This window comes from Lonchura striata, chromosome 2 (assembly GCF_046129695.1).
Source record: "Lonchura striata isolate bLonStr1 chromosome 2, bLonStr1.mat, whole genome shotgun sequence".
Classification (NCBI taxonomy): Eukaryota; Metazoa; Chordata; class Aves; order Passeriformes; family Estrildidae; genus Lonchura; species Lonchura striata.
In genome coordinates this window covers 32781430-32801714 of record NC_134604.1, presented here as the reverse complement: position 1 = coordinate 32801714, position 20285 = coordinate 32781430, and the positions used below count along the sequence as shown (strand labels likewise).

Below are 20285 nucleotides of genomic sequence, written 5' to 3'. Positions count from 1 at the left end.
TGCTGTGCTTTTTATTTAAACACCAATAGTCTGACTTACTGCTCATTGTTACAGACATCAAGAGAGGCCAAGGAGTCTGCAGAAAACACCCATTTCTTCAATGTGCCTGCCTTCCTGACAGTTTCTGGCCAGCTCCATTTGGAAGTAATGGCAGGGTGAGCAAAATTAGAAGTTTTTGTCTTTGTCTGTGGGATATTCCCAACTGGTAATTTTGGTATCCATTAGATATATGCCATGGTTATCTGCCAGAAATGGACTGACTGGTAGTGGCTGGATGATGGGGTAGTGTCTGTCTAGGCTGGTGAGAGGCCAGCCTAGACAGAGAGCTGGAGCATCTCTTGTATGGACACAGGCAGAAGAAACTGGGGTTGTTCAGCTTGGAGAAGAGGAGGCTCCAGGGAGACCTTAGAGCCTCTTCCAATACTTAAGGGCTACAAGAGAACTGAGGAGGGGCTTTGGACAAGGATGTGGAGTGACAAGACAAGGGGATATGGCTTCAGATTGAAAGAGGGAAGGTTTGAATTAGATATTAGGAAGAAATTCTTTACTTGAGAGTGGTGAGGCACTTGGCACAGTTTTACCAGGGAAGCTGTGGGTGCCCCATCCCTGGATGTGTTCAAGGCCAGGTTGGATGGGGCTCTGAGCAACGTGGGGTAGTGGAAGGTGTTCCTGCCCATGAGTTAGAGCAACCTTGTCTTTGGGTAACTTCCAAAATCATTCAGTGATTCTATGCTCTGGAGGGTCTCACAGCATCTAGAGAGTTAATGCTGTGTGATGTATCATTGCAGTGCTTTTGCATCTAGAAGAGCTTCATTTATTTTTGAAGACTGAAGGGATTCAATACCACTTGAGCTGCAGGCCTCAAAAACTCAGTGTACTTAAATAAAATAAAAATAAAAGGAGCAGGTTCCCAGAACAGCTATGCTCTATTGTGAATAGACACATCTAAATTTAGATGGCCCTAGATTCATTCAAAATGTCTGTAAGAACAGCACACTACTGCAAAATAGGAACATGAAGCTGTAGTGTACTGCATGCTGAAGAGCATTGATTTTTTTATTTATCCATCCTTAGAGAGCAAGGTGCATCTGAGTGATATCAGTGGAAAAAGTATTTACCAGACAGGTAATCTGCCAAGTTTAGCTTTATCTTAGAGTAGGCTGTGTACTGCTTAAGGGATAGAGCCTGATGTAATCAAGTGAGACTGTATTTCAGGTTGATTATTAGAGTCCATATTCTTTCTTTGGACTTAGTTGAATTCTGGAATTATGTCTTTCAGTAAAGGTCACAACGTGTGACAGTCAATTAGGTCTAACACATACAGACTCATGCCATCCCATCTTCCAGGGACCAAAATCTGCCCCCCTTCAGTTAAACAAACCTCTTCCTCATTAACTTTCCCCAGCTAATATCTGAGATGACACCAGTCTTCTGCTGCCAAGTGATCTGTGCTTTGGCGGCAGCAGACAGGGCACCACATGAGGAACATCCTGTCTTATGAAGAATGTCTAGCTTGAGTATTTCAGCATATCGCAGACATTGAGCTGGTCTGAGAAGAGACCATGTCACTCAGGGAGAACAAACCAAGCAGAAAAGGGATTTCTGAAAAAAATTATATGTTTTGATTTGTATGCAAAAATTGCCCTTTGAACAATTTCACTGCAGCTATTTATCAGCAGCCAATTAAACTATACTACAGTGATTACATAAACTCCAGCAGTGGTTCTCAACATTGCATATGAGGCATGGACAGCAAACACTATTAGAAATACAGGTCAGGACTCCCTGATGAAAAGGCCAATCTTTAAAGTTCGCGTTTTCCAAAGCTAGTATTTTATCCCTCCCATTTTCAGAAGGTTTCCACTTCACAGTAACTGATCACTTTAGAAGTGTTTTTAAAGTCACCATAAGTTCATGATGAACCTTGCTTGGTACATGGCAAACAACTGCAGTGTAACCTGCCTGAGATCTGAGGCTCTATCAGCAGTCCAGCTGGCCAGCAGTGATTTGGCTGAAATACCATGTCTGAGGAGAATCCACATTGCAGCTACTCAGAAAAATGTGCCTTCAAATAAGGATTGTTGTGCTGATTTCATGCCAGCTACTCAATGTACTAATTTAGTTAATTTATTGGGAAAATTCAGTATAGATGAAGACCAAACACATTATGAAAGAGAAGTCTCTCTTTGACAGACTTGACACTTTCACCCTTAGTCTTAGAGTAGTAAAATGTGAGTTTTCCACCTCCAAAATGGAAATATTCTGGTCTTCCCAATCAACAAATCAGGTACAACAGTAAAGATTTATCTGTTTTGGATTTGATTCCATGAAATTTACCCTTTGTTTTAGCCAGGCTAAATTCTTCATGTCTATAAAATTATCTAGTCTCCAAAAATTACCCTTAGCTTACATATAATGTTAAGTGTTGCAGTCTTGAGGCTCTCGAGAACACTTTGTTCCTGAGAATTTGTGAGAAGAGACTGAGATAGAAATGCTGAGGAGAATCTTCCCCACACAGCCTTGACCCATATTCTCTTGTGACATGTAGGCCTTGGAAGAGAGACAGATCCTCCAGAAGTCCATTAGAAAGCAGAAGTGGAGCAGGATAGATATGAGAGGAATTTGTCCTTGGGGAGGTGTGTATAGAAGGGGAGCAGAAGGTCAAGCAGAAGTCATGTAATTTTGGGGTTAGCTTTTAGCTTTACAGATCTCATGAGCAACCTCCAAGCTGTGACTGGAAAAGGCTGGAAAGGGAGGTATGGAGAAGACTTACCAGATGAATCTGCAATCACATCTTCTGTGTCCTTGCAGAAAGTTCATCTGCAGACCACAGGGGATCACCTGAATGCCCATGCCTGTGCATTGTCCAGGGCTCAGGGCTCTGTTTCATGGCAGGGTTGCTTGGGATGCTATTCCCGATCACAGGAGAGAGCAGTGAGCCATTTATAGTTGGTGAGTTTTTTCTTTGAGGAAAAGTGGGAAGAGAGATGTTCCTGCGTTTATTGACCGTCTGCTGTGCTGTGTGTGCTTGTTATTGAAGGCAAGGTCAGAGGAGTTCATCTTGTCTCAGTGTGACACGAACGGCCTACTTGGCACAACTTCTCATTTCTTGGTGCCTCATCCTAGCAGTGACGGCATCTGGGCTGTCTGCTCAGCGTGTCTGAATCATTGTCAGCTGCTGTAAATCCATGGGCTTTTTAAGGTCTCCAGAAAAGTCTTTATTCAGTAATACAGCTCTCCCCTTCAGTCTCCTCGGGCTCCGATGAGTCAGTAACCAGTGTGTGTGGTACAAGTGTAGGGCTGTCTGTGTCCTGATAGCTGCTTCAAAATGTCATTGGTTTGCTGTGAAGTCCATGTGGTATTTCCTTGCCCCTCAATCCTCTGGTGAGGACAAAAGCCCCCTTGGGGACCTGAACTGGGCTGGAGGGTCTGTAACAGCTGAGGATGATTCAGAAGCATACTGGAGACAGCCAAAGCCATTTGGTGTCAAGAAGTACAGTTCACTGCCTCCAGTAATTTTATTTTTTTTATTATTCTCCTTTCCCACAGGCTGTAGCTGCTCGTCTCTTTTCAGCCCTTCCTGTTAATAGTTTAACATCAGTGTTTTTCCTGTGTGCCACATTTCATCCCAGGCCCTGTCTGTTCTGCCTTTTGCATCATGAGCTTAAATAAAATTGCTTTTACTTAAACTTCTGGGAGCTATCCCCTCCCTAAATGGCAGCATAAGTTCTCATATTTCTTGCCCTCCTCAGCCTTGTTTCTTCTCTCTTATCAGGCCTTCACAAGGTTTCTTCTCTCTTGTTCATCTCACATTGTCATGAAATTTATGGGTAAAAGGCTGAAGGGCAACCTAATAGCAGCCTGTTAGGACCTGCAAGGAAGTTCTCTGAAGACAGGCCCACTCCTTGCAGTGGTGAATGACAGAAAGACAAGAAGCAGTGAGGATAAGTTGAGAAAAGTGAAGTTCACAGTGGATATAGTGGGGAAGATGATGGAGAGATCACTCAAGCATTGAAAAAGATTGACAAGAGAAACTGCGTGCTCTTCATCAGAAACACAGCTAGATGGAGCCTTGAGCTGCTCTAGCCTTCTTGCTGACCCTGCTTTGAACAGAAGGCAGAACCAATGACCTCCTGAAGTCCCTTCCAGCCCAAGTGATTTTCTTCTTCTAAGTTTTTTCCTTGCCTTTGTTCTCATTGTCCTCTCCACTTATTTCAGGCACAATTCATCTTGGTGAAGATGATATCTTTCTAGCTCAATTTCACTTTCACATCCCCAGGACTTGTTTTTTCCTGCTAATTTAAAATCTCAGCCTTTCAGACTTCTGCCTGCTAAAGCCTACTTATCACACTTGGCTTAGATGCAGCATAATTAATCCCTGTCTCCTCAAGCACATCCCCTTGATTGCTAAGCCATCATCTATTCTGCTGCTCTTCTGCCTAATCCAGATGTTCTCTGCAATCCTACAATTGGTTTTGCAGGTTGCAGAGAGGATCTAAAAAGCATTTCAGTCATCCAGACTATTTTGGCTGTGTCTGCCTGAGTTTGTAGAGAGCTGAACTCAGTGAATTTCCTGTTGTTTGCAGAAGGTACTAAAATCACACCGATTTCACTTCTAAAATGCCCGTACTTCAGTGTTTTTCAAAGCATGGAGGATGGCGAATGAGAGAGAGAGCTGTCATTTTGATGTTCAAGAAAACACTGCTGGGCTCAAAAGAGATGTGTTTGAGGCTGCCTTCCATAAAAGAGGCTTCATTCTCAGCAGTCTGGCAACACACACTATTAAAATTTGATTCCAAAATTACTTGCTAATGATGAAACAGATTACATTGTCTTTAAACAAATATTTGCTGCACACTGTACAATTTTAAATTCTTCTGAATGCAGCTGCAGGAATGATGTCCAGTTGTATAACATTCCTGTTGCTAAGAAGTAACAAAAATAAGTAATTATTTATCTTGGATGTCTGAACAAAAATTTCTGACATTTCTTGCACAACATTTGTTTGAGTCTGAGTCATAATGCAGACTCTTATAATTAGTGCACTAACTTCCATTAATTAGGCTGACACTTAATTGGATCTATAAAAAGCAACCGTGACATGTCTGGTTTTAATCAATTACTGCATACTTCAGTCTGGTTCATGACTGCTGCAGTGATTGTTAATGACTTTGTATTACTGGGATGAAATAGATGAACTCTGTAGCTGCAACAGTGAGTCTAGAGTTGCTTGGTTAGTTGGAGCTTTGCAATCCACATGGATATCCTGTTGGTCCTTTTTTCCTCTCCACCTTTTGGGGAGGGTAAGCAGGTAATTGCTTGCAAGCATGGTGAGTGTGTGTTGAGGTTAGCTGCAGTTCCTGAGATCCTCACATGGAGGGCTGCATGCAGTCCCAGCAGTCTTGAACTATGTGCTCTTTGTGTTATGTCCTTGCTGTAAAAATCAGGTGCATGTAGCAAGAGAAGAGCCAGTTTTATGCTCAACTGGTGAAACTGGTCCTCAGCTGAAATTCTTGGTCCTCATTTTACAGGTAAGCTAAGTTGAACCAGTATGTTTCTGTCTTGAATCCAGTGCATAGTCCCTTTTCCTTCTCTGAATACCTTGTCATCCCTATTCCAGTCAGAGGTAGGTGCTGTAGGATCTGTGTCAGGAGAATGTGTGTGGGGCCCTGCAGCTGCACTTCTGCACTTCACCCATGTGCCCTGGCAGCACTGTGGGAGCTGCAGGGGTTTTAGGAGCTGTGGCTTTGTGAGTGACAGTACTGGCTGTCACAGCCCTCTACCCACATGTTCCTATGCCATAATTGCCACATTTGTGGTGACTCCTGGAAACTTGTTTTACTTTGTGACTGAGGCAGGCAAGAAGCCTGTGTGCAGCTCAGCTGACCATCAGTGCAAAACAACACTATGGCAATCATGATAGCTTAGGAGAGCATGAACCTGTCTTGTGTCCAGGCTGCAGCTTCTGCTTCCCAAGCAGTCTCTATGCCTCAGGAGGTGGCTCCAGGATGAGATGTGAAGTCAGGCAGCTTCATTCCTATTTGCTCCCACAGCTTTCCTTGAAATTGATGCACAAATCCATTAGCAGATACCCTGCAGTTCTTTGATTTGCTGCCATTGTCCTAAAGCAGAATAGAATATAGACACGTCTTGTAGTCAGCTGAAACATGTTGCATTTTATATAGATTTTAGTAATTTTTTTGATACAGTTGCTTACTTTGTGTAGTTACTGTAGAATTTGAGGCTTTGGAGGTTTTAAGTAGTTACACCCAATATTTGGAACCTGGCCTGAACCATGACTCCCTTTGTTCAGTAATGCACCCACTGATGCTTTTTCATGTTGTGATTGATACTTGCAGAGTTCATAAAACCAATGTCCATCTGAAAAATGAAAAAAAAAAAAATTAAAACTAATTATCCTCTTCCTGGCTGTTATAATGCAATTTTTAAAGAACATGGGTTTTTTCCACTTTGAAAGGAAAAATATTTAACCCAGTGGTTCCCTCCCAACATGTTGGTAATGTATTTTAATGCCCTAGAGCAGGAGTCAATGGGATGATAAAATTTGAAAAGCATCTTAGCTACCTGTTTTATTTAAACCTTTGGAACATTTTGTATTGCTCCTTTGTAGAATATCTCTCTTAGCTAGAGCATAGGAAATAATTATTTGAACAAATCCTCAACTACTCTGGTGGCTTTCATCAACCCAGCTTGAGTTTTCATTGCTAATCAGTCATTTTATTGATTTTAATTAGAAACAATAATATCAAAACTAGGACAAAGCAAGACTCCACTGACAATAAAGTACATCACTGTTGCACAGAAGGGTGGAGGACCCAGGCTGATGAGGTCTTTTAGCTGGAGCATATGACTTCTATGGTTCTGAGTAACTCTTAATGTCCTTTGTCTCAGTTTTCCCATATTTTCCTGCCATCTGTAGACTAACAATCCAGTGTCTAGCTCTGCTGTGAGGTTTAATAAACTTCTGGGTGCTTTGCCAGTTAATTAGGGTATATAGGTCACTTTGTTGTTAATTACTCAAGTGTGCCTGGATCATATTCAAGCAGAGGAGGATGATGTGGGGAGGATCCTTGGCCCATCTTCTGTTTTGTGCCACTGAAGCTGGAGCAGAGGCTGTGGCAAGGGGAGAGCAGGTCCTGGAGCGTGGCAGAGGGTGCTGTGCACATGTCACTTCCTGGGCATTGTGGATCCCTTTGGAGGTTGCAGTGAGAGAAGCTGCTGCATTACTTTGGTCTGACTGACTGCAGGGGGAAGTTGGCACTTCCCAGTCCCTGTCTGGGAACTTAGACAGCTTTCTTTTTTTTAAATTTATGTATTTATTTTTGGCTGCTTACAAAAGGAAGTACAGAACCATCTCGCAGCATGAGCCAAAAGCTCAGCACTCACTACACCAACTCTGCTGCCCAGGCCAAAGCCTCACATAGTGCTACAAAAGTCCTTGTCGAGATGCAGCTTTTCTCATCTGCATTTCCCCAGAGGGCAAGCAGAAATGGCCTGTGAGAGTTTCTTTAAAAACTCATTTTTCTGGGTAAAATTCAGTCCCTTCTGTTGCCTTTTCAACAGAAATGTGCATTTTCATTGGGCAGAATCCAAACCACCAGACAATAGTAATGGGAATATTATTTTTACACTGAGGTTAAAACCCAGATATTTCTGTCCAACTCTGACAAGTACGTTTTAACACAGTCTACCCAGCTCAAGGATTTAAAATATTCTGCCTCTTGTCAACACTGCTGGGCATCTGTACCTCACTATCATCATTAGGAGCCCTGGACTTCCAGCTCCTCCAAAACTAGACCTGGGAAACATTGGGTTGATCTTTTGAATGGTTGCCTGTGTGTGTGGTTTTGTGCACAGGGCCAGAACATCTTTCAAAATACAAATTTCAGCATCCCTGAACAATCCCATTCATGTTCAGGTCAAGCACTGCAGCTAACTGGTGCATCCTGGCAGCTGAGCAAAGTCACCTGCTTATTTCAGTGGAGCAGGCAGGTCCTCCATGCTCAAAATGAATTTGGTCATGCCACAACAGAATGGAATTAAATCAGATGGTTCACTTTATTAAATTCTTCACTTCCTAAGAGAAAGGACAATGGGTAGATAAACTCCTTGGCTTCAGGGTCACCTTGCTGAAGGTTTCGCCTTCTCTGCTGGCATCGTGTATTGTTTAGTAGTTGGGTTAGAAGTTATTGTTTCTATATTTTCTTGCAATCTAGATTTTAGTCTGTATGGCAGGGAGAGGTCGGTGCATTATGGTGCAGGGGAACACACTGTGTTGAAGGGTTATGTGCTGCATTCATTTTAGCATTCACTGTTCAGCTTAACTCGGCCCTGCAGATCTTGCCAGAGTAATCAATATATTTTTGTTTACATAGGTATGTGTTGTATTTTGGGGTGACAGCAAGGGCACTGTGAAAATTAATTGCTCCCTCTCTGCCATGTCAGTAGTGTATGTTTATGGCTTACAGTAGAAATCATTGGAGTGATGAAGTTCTGAGAAACATCTTTGCTCCCTGTGTGTATTGGTGTGGTTTAGTGCTTAGCCCTGAGTCACAGGAACCTGCTTCTGCCTCCAGCTGTGTCACTACTGTGTGGTGTGACCTTGGCATTGGTTGTAAGCTGACTGTGCAGGGATTGCATCTTCTTGATTAATAGCCTTGTTCAGAGTTATATGCCCTTGGTTCGACAGCACAAATAAGTCTTTATTACCACAGGAGCAGCGTGGAGTCCTGGCTCAGAAAAGGGACACAATCCATTCCTGGCGTGGAAACCATCAGCACAATTAATTCTATTTGGATTGCGCCATAAAAGTTGCCAGTAAGGCAGAGATGCTGTGGCCTACAAACATTGCATGAGTTTAATTAAAAGAATGATTTGAAGCAGCTTTGGGTACAGATACTTATTACTTCGGTATTGGTTCTTCTCACTTCCTTTCTAATGAAATGTCAGTGCACTCAATTGAAATGAGCTTTCATTCTGCCTGGCAGAAAGCTCCCAAAGGTGGCTGCTTCTGGAGACTGTTTTAGTAGTGTGTGAAATAAAGGTGAAAGGGAGGAAGTTTCTCCCTTCCTGGCTGTTCACAGGGCAGGGAACACAAGTGTGGCCTGTGCAGCAGTGAGCCTCCCCCATGCATGCAGAGGATGGCTGTGTCCCAGCAACACTTCCAGGTACTGCTTTGGTGTCCAAAGGGACTCCTGGGAGCCTGTAGCTAAAAGTGGCTTAGCTCTTCACTGGGCTGGGGTGAGAAAGCGCTCAGCATTTTGCAGGATGGGGCCCTGGCTTTTGATGCATTTCAGTGTGTTGGAAGGAGTACTGTGGGTATTGTCTTGGCCTCCACATTAAGCTCTCAAATTTTCCCAGAGAACTGGGCATAACAAAATACAGTCACAAAAAGGGAGCAATTAATTAAGCAGCTCTGTGCCTTCTTGTGGTGTCGACCCCGGCAGTGCCTGTGAACTGCATAAATGCTCTCAGGCTTGCTGTCCAGAGCTCTGATCTAGGCAAAGCTGCCTGCAAAAGGACTCATTTCAAAGCCCCTCTTGTATTCTTTGGTAGCACGTACAAGGAGAGTGTTACAGACATTACTGCTCTGCCTGTAATGGCTAAGGAAAAAGGCTCAACAGATTAGTGAGCTTTTTTTCCTCTCCTGTGTGTATGCTTTTGTTGGAGAAGAGGAATTAGCACTACTGATTTTTTTTTCAAGACCCTTGAGTGCCCACAACCCAAACTGACCTAGGCATTTTTGGATACTTAGAAATTTCAAGTTATTTTTAAACACTGGAAGTTTTGCAGAGGTCTGGGAATGTTAATGATTGATTATTTGCATCATAGAGCACAGGAGTCACAGCCCTGCACTGAGGCTCTATTGTGCTAGGTGCTGAATGCACACAGAACAAAATGACTGGGTTTGCTCTCAGTACCATGAAATCAGAGCTGAGTCAACTCCCATCCCTCTTTTCTGATATATCTGTACATGCTCAGTGTGATACAGCAGTGTCTTAAATCAGAAATATGTTTTTTATCGCAGATGAAGTACAAATAAAGACTTGATTTGTATAGTGGGCATTTGCTTAACATCTTGAATGGCAAGGCACAGTTAACAGTATATAAAATGCCTGGATGGAAAATAATTGTTCATGCACAGAGCTGATAACAGTACTATATGTTCTTTTAGCTGTGTTCTCTGTTTTGTCCAGGCCTCTGGTCAGTGCTGCATTGCTGTTACCAGATGACTTGCATTTACTGTGCTCCTTTGATCGCCTTGCCAGCGTGACATCTGGCTAGTTTCCCTTTGCCAGGGTCCCAGGATCCTGGGGAAGTTCTCACAGTCACTTGTATCTGTTTTTTCCCTTTAGAGTTAGCCTGAGAAATTAATGATTCCTCCCCTCCCTGCAGATGGGGGTTTATTTGATGGGGAGGGGGGCTAGGGGTGAGTGTTCTTTTTTCCCTTTTTTTCAAGGGTCAGACAAATTCAGCCCCACACCAATGATGTTAGGTTCTACAGGCTATCACAAACCCCTGGCACTTACTGTCACTTTCGGGTAGTCCAGAGTAGTAGTGCTAATTGTTTGTTTTGTAAACATAGGTGGTTCTCTGTGTACAAGTGCCTAGAGCTGAGGAAAGACAGAAATTAGTTCCTGTGGGAGTTGTTCTGCACTTGCCCTCCCCAAAAGCTGTCTTGGGCATAGGGAGGCTGTATTCTTGCAGTACAAAGTTGATCTCTGTCTATGAAGTGTTTGACCATGGCTGACATCTTGGAGCAATAAGAGGGTGAGGGTTTTTATTTCTGATTGCTTTTATCTTGCCTGTATCTTGCAGGCAGCAAGCCCCTTGGAAGATGAGTAACTAGTCATCATGGTTGGGCTGCTGATCAGTAGGAAATAAGTGCAGTTCAAAGATCTCTTAGTAGTCTGGGTTGCTGGAGACTGTCCTGCCACAGTAACCTACAGTAACTGAAGTGTCAGTGCCTGTGGATGGACAACCACTGAGAATTGTCTCTCCCTGAAGCCAGGCTGTTGCTCTGTGGGAAAGGATCTCATGCTAGCCATCTAGTGTCACACTTTAGTTTTCAGTGTTACTTTGAGGCCTTCATGTTAGTGAGACATTAGAGACCTGCACATCATACTGAGCAGACCTGAATGAGTATTTACAGCAATTGTAAGCTTTTCACAATATTTTCATCTTGTGTCTGATCCTGGCTCAGTCACAAATTGAACTTGTGACTTAACTAATTTATTTAGCAAAAAATCTTTCTTTAACTGAAGGGCCTCAAATTGAAATATTTTAGCAGAACTGTGAAACATGGGGGCAGGTAGAGAAAGAGCCTGCCTCTAACTCCTGTTTCCCACTGCATGCCAACCTCCACAACCTGGCAAACAAAAGCTTTTGACCAGTTCTGCCTTAAACATAAAGTGATTTTGACTGCATGACTCACTGTTTTGTATTTGTTGTTTGTATTGCTATAGCAGTTGAGGCTCTTAAAATTTGGTTCCAAGACCTTGTTATGCCAGGTGCTGTTTAGGAGCATGGGAAAAAAAACAAACCAAAAAGGCCATGTGAGGAAGAACATGAGTTTCTGTAAAACTCAAGACAACAGGTGGCTACAGATGGGGGATCATAAGGAACTGATGAAATAATAGTGAATGACCTGTGCAGTGAGTAATAGTCTTGGTGCATCACTTATCTAAACATTGCTGAGGTCTTGTAGATGCTACAGCAAAGGGCAGTTTGAAGGAGAATGTGGAGTAACAGAAGTGTGCAGTAGCATCTCAGCAAGTGAGAAGGGCAGCAGAGGGAAAAGTGGTATGCTGAAAATTATGCTTGAAGGAAGATGTTTGCTGCAAAATCTAGTTACTTGGTTGTAGATGCTGTGACAGTGCAGGTACAAGAGCAAAGTGGAGACAACGTGTTTTTTGGAGGAGGGAAAACAGAGCCATGGGGAAAAGAAACCTACAGGCATGCTATTTATTCAGAGTCTTGACCTGAAGCTTCTGGTGTGTTTACTACTAGCAACTCAAGGAAAAAGAAAGTGCTCTTTCTTTGGATCATAACCTTTAACCAGCATGTGACATGAGGGAACAGATGAGTGAAGCAGAATGTGTGTGTTCCTTTATTTGTACCACAGATGTCTCCATAAGGGGCAAAAGAAAAATGCTGCTTTTTGTAGTGCTGTTTATTTAAACTTCAGCTTAACAAAATTAGCCTGTTCAGAAACTTCAGTGAACGTCTTTTTAAAGTTGAAAGCTTGCAGAGCAAGATGCAAGTCAAATGCCAGCCCCAGCAATTAGCACGCACCCTTTCATGAGTGTCAAACCATGCTTAATCTCTACTGATCGGGTTCCTTTTCTCCTACGTGCTGTCTGCAGCTAAAAATAACATCAAGTTGAAGTTGTACCAAAGTTAGCAGCTGCCCAGTTCATGGTTTTTCTGAAGCAGATTGCTCTCTTCTCCAATCGAGCTTTTCTTTCCATGCACCATGAGGGGAAACACAGATGTCATGGCATGTATTTGGGAAGTTCTCACTGGCTTGAGGGTGTCCAGGAGCTCAAGTGCTCATAGATCACAGTGTCAAAGGTATTGCTTGGAGTGCAGCTTCCCATATAAAATCAAAACCTTTTAAAGGTGTGTTGATGTTTGATAGGGAGGTTTCTCACAAAGGAAGTGGAAACACAGCGTGTCATGGCTGCAGAGCAAGAGAGGATGAATTTAAATAGCCACCCAGAGGGTGGTTGGAGAAACAGCTTCGTAATAGCAAATGCATAGGTTGCTTCAACATTAATTGTTCTCCCCAGTGTGTTCTCTGCGTTAGGGACCCTTTCAGCTGAGCCATTTTTAGCTGTGTGGAAGAGGCCAGTTCTTTATCTCCATGGGTCTCTAAGCAATGAACTTCTGTCTTACCACTAGAGGGGGACTGCACGCCATACACCTCCCATCCTGCTGGGCTTCACTGGCCACCCCTCAGTGCCCAGCAGCTCCACCAGCACGGCCCAGTCTGCTCTGGTGAGCACTGGAGTCTCACAGCACCTGTGAAGGTCAGGCATTGCAACCAAAAAAGTATAAAGGCAAGTGGATGAGGATTGCATGGTTGATATAGTGTCTGCATGCTTCTCTAGTTATCCAGTTCTGCAGAATGTTGAGTTTTATTTCTACACAGTTACAAAAAGTGTCCTGAGCACGACTTGTGTTCAGAGAAAGCTGAAAATCATGTGTGTGCAACGTCTCTGAGTCACAAGGTGTGAATAACCCTTCTCCATGCCTGGCTGAAGAAATGTAATGGCAGCTTATTCAGCAGTGCCATTAAACTTGTCAAAGATAAAATAGAAATGTGATTGTTTCTAGATGCTGGGAGAAAAGTGAGGGCTTTAGGTGTAACAGACCCAGTTGTGTGCTGGACCTAACCTGCCTCTTCCCTGCTGCCTTGCAGGGCTTTTACTCATGTGTTCACCTTTGGCCCAACGTTCCGAGCAGAAAACTCGCAGAGTCGCCGGCACCTGGCAGAGTTCTACATGGTGGAGGCTGAGCTGTCCTTCACTGAAAACCTTCAGGACATCATGCAGGTGGGCACTCCAGATGTTTGTGCAGGACTGGTACCAGGGTTTCTTCCTCCTGTGCTTCCTGCCCTCAGCTGAGGTCACAGCTCCTCTCACCCTGTGTGAACCAAGTAGAGGTTGCACAGGTATTTCCCAAGGAGGAAGGTTTGCTCAGCAGAGGTGAGGCCATAGAGAGGATTTGGAAGGGAAGATATAGGTGCACACAGCCCTCATCTGAATGGGAAGCTCCACAGTTGCTGTTTTGCCAGGAATGTAAATGTGCTTGAGTAGTGCTAATGAGTGGCACTCTGCCTTTCAAAATGTTCAGCACCTTTCCACTGAGTGAGTGGTGTTTAAGCAGTGTGCTCTGTAAAGGTCTCCTTGAAATCTGAAGAAGAAACAACAGTTTCTGACATATAATGTTCACTGTGGCTTTAGCAGAAGACTGGAGGAAATCCTTAGTCAGCTGGCTTTTGATTTTTCAGGATTGACCTCTCAGTAGCAGGTTAACCACATTGATGGATGCCTATACACCTTACGAGACTCAGCATAAGCCAGCTTATACCCAGCAGGACTTGTATGTAAACATACACACACACTCTCATTTATCAGATAAGCTCTGTGGAAAGTGATTGAAAAAATAACCCATTAAAGAAAAATACCTGAGGCACTGGCTGCAGATTTATAAAATAACATCCAGGTGGTGGTTTCTTCAGCATGGGTTATAAACAGTGCTGAACCAGCAAGGCCTGAGAGCACAACTGGTGTGCTCTGTATGCTGCTTCTGAATCTGGGACGTCTGTATGGCACTGGGCTGTGTGGACTGATCCATTGGGAGTCTGTGCTCCATCATGAATAGCATCCTGCTCTTCCTTTTGTCTCTCCTTTTCTCCACAGCTTTGTGTATTCTTAGAGCACAGCCTGTGTATATGTATACACCTTAATTCCTGAGCCCCCTTGTTTCTCTAGGTAATCAGGATTCAATTGAAATCTTCACTACTTTTATCTAGTATAATAAGCAGAGTTTTCTGTTAAGTGGTGTTTGAGCCCTTCAACACAGAATCAACATACTTGTGCAGAAAATCCTAATTTTCTGGGTTTTGAAGTATAGACAGCCAGTTCAGACAATTCAGAGAATCAGATCTGAGAACTGTTTTGGAATTTGTAGGGCTTTTATTTGTGTGAAAAGGAGGAACTCTCCCTCTCAATTTTGCCTTTGTTGTTGCTAAGTATCTTGTGAAGTCTCAGTTTGTGCTCTCTTTAAATCTTCCCAAAGTCTTTGACAAGCACCTTTCCCTATAACAGAAAGTTAACAGAAAGTCTCCTAGCAGCCATTATTTTGCATTCCTCATAGTGAGTTTGTATCCAATAGGCTTAATTTTGTGGTGTTCTTACTTGGGGAAGTGGAGTTCCCACTTTGTTTATTTTTAAACCATTGGGCAATCTCTCTTAGAACAAAACAAGCAAAAAAAAAAAAAAAATCATCAGAAAACCCTGCTATTTGCTTTTAAGCGTAAGTGTCTCTCCTGGTGTAACTGACCTAAATTCAGTGTTCTGTTATGTAAATGCCCATCAGGTATTTTGTCTGTTTGTTGTCATCTGCAAGTTCTTTATTCAGTGAAAAACGCCCAGTTGAAAGCCTTCAGGGCTCTTGGCCAGGGTTATTATCTGAACTTTGTCCTCACATAAGGAGCTGGATTGTTAAAAATTTATTTTTAAAATTGCTATTGGACATTTGGACTGAGTAGCTCTCACTTGAACAAGTTACTGTGCTGGGAATGCTCAGCTTCTTCAGGGACATCTTGAAGTATTTGCTTATGCACCATTAAAGAGTCTTGCTACAAAGATGTGCATGTTTACCATTCACTGGTGAGGCTTGAGATCTTTCAGCCAAAGCTCTAAAAGAAACACAGTTTTCATTATGAAATAAAAGGAAAAAAGGAGGTTTAATAACCAAGCTACATGTATTTGGGAACAAAGGGCCTGAAGTCTTAGAGCAGAGGCCTTTTTTCCCCACTGTAATTGCACAGAGTAGTGCTCAGTTATTCCTAAATTAGTAGCACAGTTCTTGTGAAGTCTCATGTGTCTTAATCATGCAATCTAAACTTCTGTTCTGTGCCAAAACGTGTTTTAGTGCTACAAAGAAGCTTTGACTCTCACAGTACTGGTTTCACAATACTTTCTGTGGAAAGTCCCATGTGCTCAGTGCAGTACTTCACACTGCATGGCTGGGTGATAGTATTTCTGCTTTAGTCTACAGAGTACATGTAAGGGTGTCTAAGGAGGGACCTCTTTTTGTAAGTCAAGTTAAGAAATTGGACCAGGTTGCCCCAAGGCACTTCTCCAAAATGGATGAGAAAGAGAAGGATTTAGAAAAAGGTCGGGTAGACAGGAGAAGAAGTTCAGTTGTTGAAGTGTCTGGATTCCCTAGAGCCATCAGCCCACCAGTACCTGAATTGGTGGTCCAAGGTATCCAGTTTTGTTTGTCCCCCGAGATGCCTGTTATTGTTCTCTCCCTCTCTTTTCAATGCTGTGTCATGTAGTTGTATTTGTAGGCCATTATCTTCTATTTTTCATTCCACTGTATCAGCAGTGCAGTATATTTAAAGGATCCCACTTCACTCATGATACTAATGGAGTCTCAAAGAGGCCATATTGTCATTATTGAATTTCATCAAAAGCACATACAAAGCCATGCTAAAAAAAGACATTATTTAGGCTGTAAAGTTAGGAAATGCAAGAAGGAAGTTTTCCTGAAGGCATTGCCAGGAGTTTATGCATACTGTTAGTCTTCCTTAACAAGATTATATCCTAGCACTATTGTCTCTTTAAGGGATGGAGACTATTTCTCTTTAAGATGGGGCATGCAATTTAACACTAAGTATTTGAGCTGTGTCCTGAGGGCAGGAGTATTGTCTTCCACTGGTTATGTACTTCATCAAAATTAATTTGCTGTCATTACAGCCTAGTGACATGGAGCATTATTACCTCCATTTTACAGAGGGGTGTTCAGGCATGAAATGAAGTCACGTACTGATTCTCGGTGTCAGCTTTAGAGAGCTTGGATCTAAAACATGTATGTGATTTGATTTCCAGACTAGTTTTCACTCAGCATTCTGTCTTCAGTACCAAGTCTGAGGCACTTGGGCAGGTCTGACTGCAGTCTTGAGGGAGCAAATACTGGTAATCACATGGGAAGGGTTAGTTCTAAGTGTTTTGCACAGCACTCTTTAGGGACATTGGGCTATCTGCAGGACTGAAGGTTCCTTGTCTGAAGTGGCATCCAGCTGCCATAGCTCAGGCTTGTCCTCTTCTCTAAATTATCAACATTCAGCTTCAATGGCCAGTGGAGCAGTGACAGTGGGCAGACAGGTCTTTTTCCTTGCACAGCCACAGCATCTCTCCAAAATGGGGCTTGAGCTGTTGCTTGTATTGCTGAGACAGGAGATTTTATGACCAAGATCAGATGTGACTCCTCCCCTCTGTGTGTATGTGCACACTTAGAGTGGGTATGATCAAGTATGGAGGTAACAACAGTGGTCCACTGGTCAGTGTTTCATGTGTAAGGAGCCTGTGATGTACACTGCATCCAGATGCATGGCCCAGGTAAATACATACATAAAAATCCTACTGGCAGGCCATGCAATTTTTCTTACGTAATCTTTCTTATGTAATAAAGATGATGATTTGAACCTTTCTTGGAGTGTACAGTGCCTTCAATTGCTGCTGCTGGCTTTTACTGCTGTTTTATTGATGTTTTGCTCTGTTTCAACTCTGGTCATAATTTTATTTGTGAAGAGGATAAATTGCAGGATCAAAAAGATCCAGGGTAAAATTAAGCAATGCCCTTGGGATTTGCTCCTAATCAAAATTGAACTGCTAACCATTAAACAACAGAGCAATTTGGGAAAGGCCAGTGTTGATACTGCTGAAGTTTCAAATGTGATAATCAAAAGAAAAAGGCTAAAAGGATTGAGGGAGGGGAGAAAGCTTTAACTGCTGTTCTCCTTGCTTGCCCCCCTACCAGCACTGTTTCCACACCACCATTGTGAAGCAACCACATTATTGGGCTTTTGGGACATCCAGAGTCCCACCTCTGAGATGAGCTACTTGCTGTGATTCCAGTGCCTTCTTTTCCCTGTGTAAGTCTCCTGTCAAACATGTTTCTTTCAGAACATGTTCAAACCAATCACTTCATCTGTATCTCATACTCATATGTTCCCTTAAAGCAGCAAGCCAGTGATTGCACTTCTCCACTCATTTTTCCTATAGCCTACCTTGCAGTCCTTCATTATACTGTCTGCTTAAAGACATAAATTTCTAGTTTGAGATATTTTTTCCTCCTTTTTTTTCCATCTACAGTTTGTGCCTAGTACTTGTTTGGCATAAATAAGAGCATTGAGGAGGCCAGTGTATGACCCATGTCTTTTTTGCCAGGATAAAACCTCAGTCTCAAACCTGGAAATATCTCTCAGATTGTTTTTCCCATACCACCCACATCTTTTTTCCACAAGAGGAAGCTGCTTATGTTGAATGCTGTGGGAACCTAATTGTTACTTTATCGCACAATGAGGAAAAAAGTGCTAATTAAACATGCCTTTCCAAAACCAGATGATACTTTCATTTTCTAGAAAGAGGAAGCTTAATGTAAAATCCCTTCGTCTCTGCCTGGTGAAACCAGATGAATTGCTAAGAAGTTTTCTAATTTAATTTGCATAAGCCTTTTTCTAGCTACTTTGAAGAAAGTTCAAAGCTGACTGTTTGGTTATTTGCCACTCAGCAGCAGGAATGCTGGCTTTTCATTTCCTCTGTGTTTGAGTACCAGGAGGCGTAAAACTGTTCATCTGCATATGATAATGCTGTTCCCTTATTTGCATCTTCCCTTTTTTTAAAAGGAGAGCCTAGGTTGATGCAGGATGCAGGAGTCATAAGTCTGAGTTTGGTTCAGAGGAGTCCAGATGGACTGCTTTACCAGCTCCACTAGGCTGGTGGGATGCAGAGGTTGTTCACCAGCACAGAGCAGTGCTTCAGCACCTTGGGGCAGATGTGAAGGATGTTCATCTAAACATAAGTTTGTACAATGTGCCTGAAATCTCATCTTGGCTATGTCAGTAGCCCAGCTGCTTTGTTTCTGTGCCCTGTGTTCCTCTTGCCCTGTAAGATCTGGTTCCTTGTGGGAAGGAACTGCTTCTTCTTGAGATCTGCTGACCTTTCCACAGGTTCATCTTTCCACAGTCACAGGCTTTGTGGTGTCTAGGGGCTGCCACTTGCCTGATATCATTAGTTGAAACTTCAGTTCTCTCAACTCTGCAAGTAATGAAGCATTGTTAACAGTCACACACAAAAAAACCCAAACCTAAACAAACAAGCAAAAACAAGAAAAAACAAACAAACAAACAAACAAAAAAAAAAAACCAAAACCAAAAACAAGAAAAAACCCACAACCAACCAGGAATGTGCCAGCACTTTGACATGCACTTTCTAGGAAAAACCTTGTCCCTTCCCAGGCTGAGATGACATGCAGCCCCAGCTGCATTGCTCTGTTTTTACAATAAAAATGAGACTAGGAGGGTGATTTTGAATAAGAGGTGAGATGATCAGTTGATACCACGGGTGTCAACTACCTGCTTTGTGCTGGTCTAAGACTACAGGGAGCCATGGGAACTCTTAGTCTGCACAACAGCAAGTGTCTCGGATGGTCTGCTTTGATTAACCAAAAGAGAAAGTGACTTAAAATGGGTTGATGAAAATGCAGCATCCCATGTGGGGGCTTTTAATAGCATTTTAATTTCTTAATGAGTGAAGCCCGTTTTACTGGATAAGTATATCCAAATTGGATGATAATGTCATTTAGTTAATCCACATTAGTTTAGGGAAATGGAACCACATCTTTTTAGTTTCTCAAACATCCCTGCATTGATGTGTCCCTTGCTTTAGCTCTCTACTCATCTTGTACATGTTCACTTTGCCCTTACTGCAGAGTCTTTCCAGCTGAGAACTTTTGATGGGCTTGTCCTATACACTGCATGTTAATTATCTTTCCTTCAGTTTTGCCTTTTCTAACAACGAAGCATAAATCCAAAATTGTTTTTTAAAGGACAGATGCCTCACTAAGAATTAATCTGAGACTGGATCCACAAATGGTTCTAATGTGTCTGTGGCTAGCCAGGGTTGCTGCTTGAATATTTTAGCTGTGATTTTTTCCACTGGACATACCTGACTGAAGATACTGACTCCATCAGCCAACATTGAAGCCCTAAACCCATAGCAAAAATAAAGGTTTCAGTCCTCTTCAAGCTACTAAGCAAGCCTGCTAATTAGGAGCATTAGTGGGGTGGCTCCCTCTTATACAGTCTGGCCATGCAGAAGGACAGAAACTCCTTCTGTACCCTTTGGCTGATGTGTACCATGTTTCATTTATAGTATGGGACACCTAAGCAATGTTTATTTTTCATGCATTCCTTTTTTCTCTATTAGGTTATGGAAGATCTTTTCAAGACTGTGACAAGCACTGTGCTCTCCAAATGTCCTCGTGATGTTGAGCTTTTTCATAAATACATAGCTCCTGCACAGAAGGTAATGCATGTGACAGGAAAGAACTGCAATTCTGTCACATGTTTTGGGGGTTCCTGGCTATAAGAAGACTTAATTTTTTTTCTTTTTTTTTTTTTTACTGTGTTGTCCTGTGTTAAGAAATCTAAAAAGCTAACTATCGGCTTGAGCTTAAGTGATTGT

At 42.6% G+C, this 20285-nt stretch overlaps 1 protein-coding gene across 2 annotated transcripts in view; it reads left to right on the top strand.

The window, feature by feature from the left end:
- The window catches only part of NARS2 (asparaginyl-tRNA synthetase 2, mitochondrial), a 48565-nt gene that overhangs the window by 15284 nt on the left and 12996 nt on the right, over positions 1–20285 (top strand). For both annotated transcript variants that reach the window (XM_021533847.2, XM_077781303.1), the window contains exons 6-8: positions 55–155; positions 13445–13577; positions 20028–20126. In XM_021533847.2, the coding sequence (XP_021389522.1) occupies positions 55–155; positions 13445–13577; positions 20028–20126 (333 nt within the window). The remainder of the gene's footprint in view (positions 1–54; positions 156–13444; positions 13578–20027; positions 20127–20285) is intronic.